The sequence below is a fragment of the Primulina huaijiensis genome, chromosome 9 (assembly GCF_012295235.1).
Source record: "Primulina huaijiensis isolate GDHJ02 chromosome 9, ASM1229523v2, whole genome shotgun sequence".
In the NCBI taxonomy this organism is placed as follows: Eukaryota; Viridiplantae; Streptophyta; class Magnoliopsida; order Lamiales; family Gesneriaceae; genus Primulina; species Primulina huaijiensis.
In genome coordinates, this window is record NC_133314.1 from 8,587,896 (window position 1) to 8,591,841 (window position 3,946).

Sequence of the window (3,946 nt, forward strand, 5' to 3'; positions counted from 1 at the left end):
CGTCTGTCCACCGCCGTATATCTTGGACCGCCTTAAACAACCGCCTCATGCGTAGGCGGGGCGGTCGAGGACCGTTTACCGCCTCGACCGCCATTTAGAACACTTTATAATTTTCAACATTCAAAATTATAATTTTCAACACAAATATTTCACATTTTCAACATTTTTATATATATATATAATGATTTTAAATTATTTTTTTATTTGAGTGCGTCCGTGCACCATCCCCATCTCCGCTCGCCCACACACACACACACGCAACAACAAAAAACCAGGCAGCCATACGAAACGATGATCTCATCTCTTACACAGATTTAGCCCCAACACGCACAACCCTCTCTCTCTCACACACACCCAAGTACCCATCAACAAACAACGAGCGGAGCACGAAACCCTGTACTGCTCATCCTCCCTCAACAAACTCACATTACTCCATTTCACTCACCAAACACACACTCATGCATTCATGAATACGGTCTTTACACTCTCCAATCACCAACTCGATCTCTTGGTGGCGGTCACTGATATTCTTATCCTTACAAGAAAAGGAGTGATTTTGTAGCTTTCCCCCCCTCTTTTGTTGAAAATGGGGTGCTTAGTATCTCAGATGGCTGCGAAATTTGCGTTCTTCCCACCAACGCCTCCCACTTACCAGGTCAAGAAAAGGGACGGCGGAAAACTGGTGGCTGTGTCGACAGCTTCGTGTTTGCCTATAGCCATTGATGATTCTTCGCTCGATGTGTTGTGTATTCAGACGAAAAGGGGTAACAAGATTGTTGCCTTTTATTTGAGGAATCCTTACGCCAGGCTTACGGTTCTGTACTCTCATGGAAATGCTGCCGATCTTGGCCAGCTCTATGACTTATTTGTTCAGCTTAAAGCTAATCTTAGAGTTAATCTAATCGGGTTCGTCATTCTCTCTTTTCTGTTTTCTTCTCTTTTTTTATTCTGGGTTCCTGAGTTGTGGAAAAATCAGAGATTTTTAGACGCATGTGTCCGATTTTTTTTGTTTTACTTGCAAAATAAATACATGGGTTTCTTGACGATTCGTAGGTTTCCGGGTAGGTAGTTTAAATTTATTTATGAAGTTTTTTTCTCCCAATATACTGCTTATAGGGTTGTTCCTATTTCCTTTATTTGGTTTTTGATATATGATTTCTAGTTTGTTTAAGATGATTCCAGAGTAATCTGTGGTAAACTTGACTTCAATCTTGTTTTGTAAGTTTTTGTTTTGGATGTGGTGAAAATTTTTTCTGTACAAAATGCTAGTTTTACCTCTATTTTGGGTAGTGTAAATCACCCATACAATAGAAGTGGATAGATAAAATCTTCATAGGCTGGTATAAGTCCCCTACTTCAAACTCATGTATTCTAAGGTTCCCTCGGTTTCTTTCAGGTGAAGAGGTTTGAAATTTCTATGTTCTTTTGTAGTGTGATTTCATGTTTCTTGTTCTTATGTCATGAGCTCAGATCTGTGATCTTGTATGTAGTCTGGGTTCAAAACTGTGGCAATCCAGCCTAAGCATTTTCTAAATTTCATTAACTTCAAGATTATATAGATTGTTCAATGGATATTTCATTTTTACAACTATATAGAAGCTCAGAGAGTAATAATTTTATATTGTTTCCAGTCATTTTCGAACCATATAATTTCTTTTTCAGATCGTTCGAAAGATATTGGTTTTACATATGTCTGTGCCGACTCATTCATTAAATGTTAGAAAGCTATTGGTTTTACATATGGCAGTGACATTTATCTCTACTTTCATGCTACTCTGTCCATGTGCATTTGATTGCCCATGTGCATTTAATTTTTTTTAGTCATATGCTATGACTTTTGGATCTTAAATCCTGCACAGTTGTGTCCTATTCATAGTATTGAGAATATCGAGCTTGTAGTTTTTGGCGTATAGTCACTCATTTTCATATTAACAATTTGTCTGCATCATGCTTTGGACTTATATATATGTTATTTCTCGAGCTCTTGGATGGGGGAAAGGTGATTAATTGGCTATTAGTCGAATAAGTTTTTCGAAAATTTAATTTTTGGGACAATGTCTAATGTCATTCCATTTTGTTTCTATTATGCAGGTATGACTACTCGGGTTATGGAGCTTCTACTGGTAAGGTAAACTTCGATCTACCAGTATCGTGTTAATCTATATTTGACTTTTCATGTGACAAATTGTAATTTGTCTGTTTCTTTTATCATTTTTTTAAAGTGAAAACCATCATTTTAGGTGATGGTTGATGTTTGATTTCAATAAAAAGTTTCTTAATTCGGCATCTTTCTTTGTTGTCTTATATATCAATTCTTCACTAAAATTTTGGAATGCTTCCAGCCGAGCGAATATAATACATATGCGGACATTGAAGCTGTATATGAGTGTCTTCAAACTGAATACGGGATTAGCCAAGAAGATTTAATTTTATATGGGCAATCTGTTGGAAGTGGCCCCACGTTGCACTTAGCGGCTAAATTGCCGAGGTTGAGAGCCGTTGTTCTGCATAGTGCCATTCTTTCTGGCCTTCGAGTGCTGTGTCACGTGAATTTCTCACTCTGTTGTGATATTTATAAGGTCAGCGGAGTTAACTTTTTGAGAGACAAATAATGTATTCTATAGTTGATAAAAATCTAATTAAATATGAATTAGAGCTCTGAAAATTCTAGTTATTGTCTTTTTAAGCTGTTGACTTTATCTTTAAATGCAGAATATAAACAAAATTCGGAAGGTGAAGTGTCCTGTTCTTGTAATACATGTAAGTGCTACTGGTATTACAAGCATTTGAATTTAAGTTTCAATCACTCATTAATTATTTCGGCAATGAATCTTATGATATATACAACAGATGTGTAAATTTTGCCTTGCCAGTTTTGACATTTGATACATCATCCATATTTGGTATTCACAAAGATACTAGTATGTGACATTTTAAGAGGTTGATGGAAGTCAGATATTTTATTTGTGTTGCATTCTGAAGTTAGAATTTTAGTATTTAAGAATCTCTGCAAGAAAAAAATTCCGTAGTGTCTTACTTTACCACTCAGATGCAAAACCTGCAGAAAAAAAATCTTTCACAATATTTTTTCGTAGGAGAGAACATATCCAGGTTTCCTAAATGTCATCATTTGCTGCGTAAACTACGATTTTGCCAAAAAAAAAAAAGAATTTATGTTAAATATTTCATTTTTTTCCACCCTTTCATCTTTTTCGTGTGAACGTGTACATGAAGGATGTATCCTTTACCACATGACTTCATCAATATGGATGCTCTTTGTCGAATTTCGAATGATAGAAATGTAGTGAACTGATAATGCAAGCCAACAACATAGTATTTATCTGGAGAGAACATATCTAGGTTTCCAAAATGTCATCATTTGCTGCGTAAACTACGATTTTGCCTAAAAAGAATTTATATTAAATATTGAATCTTTTTCCACCCTTTCATCTTTTTTGTGTGAAGGTGTACATGAAGGATGTAACCTTTAGCACATGACTTCATTTCGAATGATAGAAATGTAGTGAACTGATAATGCAAGCCAACAACATACTATATATCTAGGTCGGGCAATAAGGCCTTCATTTACTGTACAATGCTTAGGAGACTAAAATTCTCTTTAGTCATTATCAATCTCTATTAATTAAGATTATAACTATCAACTATTTATGTAGGTGTGAGTTCAATGGCGGCAAATAAAAATATAATATCTGGTACCAAAATACATTCTTCGATTTCTAACACCTTTTATGCTTCAGCGATTTCTAACACCTTTTATGCTTCAGCGGTTTGCATTTTGGTGTTTTTTGGGACAACAGTGAAACTCTATGGTGCATGGATACGAGTACGGGTATCGTATCGAATATGATACGGATATGATGGTACGAAAAATTTTGAAAATATAAGACATGATACGGCTAGAATACAACAAACATTAATATATATA

The 3,946-nt window shown here is 35.4% G+C and overlaps 1 protein-coding gene across 1 annotated transcript in view; it reads left to right on the top strand.

Annotated features, from left to right (window-relative positions):
- The first annotated feature begins 224 nt into the window (after positions 1–224).
- The window catches only part of LOC140984853 (uncharacterized), a 16,818-nt gene continuing 13,096 nt past the window's right edge, over positions 225–3,946 (top strand). Inside the window, exons 1-4 of the mRNA XM_073452522.1 lie at positions 225–906; positions 2,092–2,128; positions 2,343–2,579; positions 2,713–2,760. Coding sequence (XP_073308623.1) covers positions 587–906; positions 2,092–2,128; positions 2,343–2,579; positions 2,713–2,760 — 642 coding nt within the window. The 5' untranslated portion in view covers positions 225–586. The remainder of the gene's footprint in view (positions 907–2,091; positions 2,129–2,342; positions 2,580–2,712; positions 2,761–3,946) is intronic.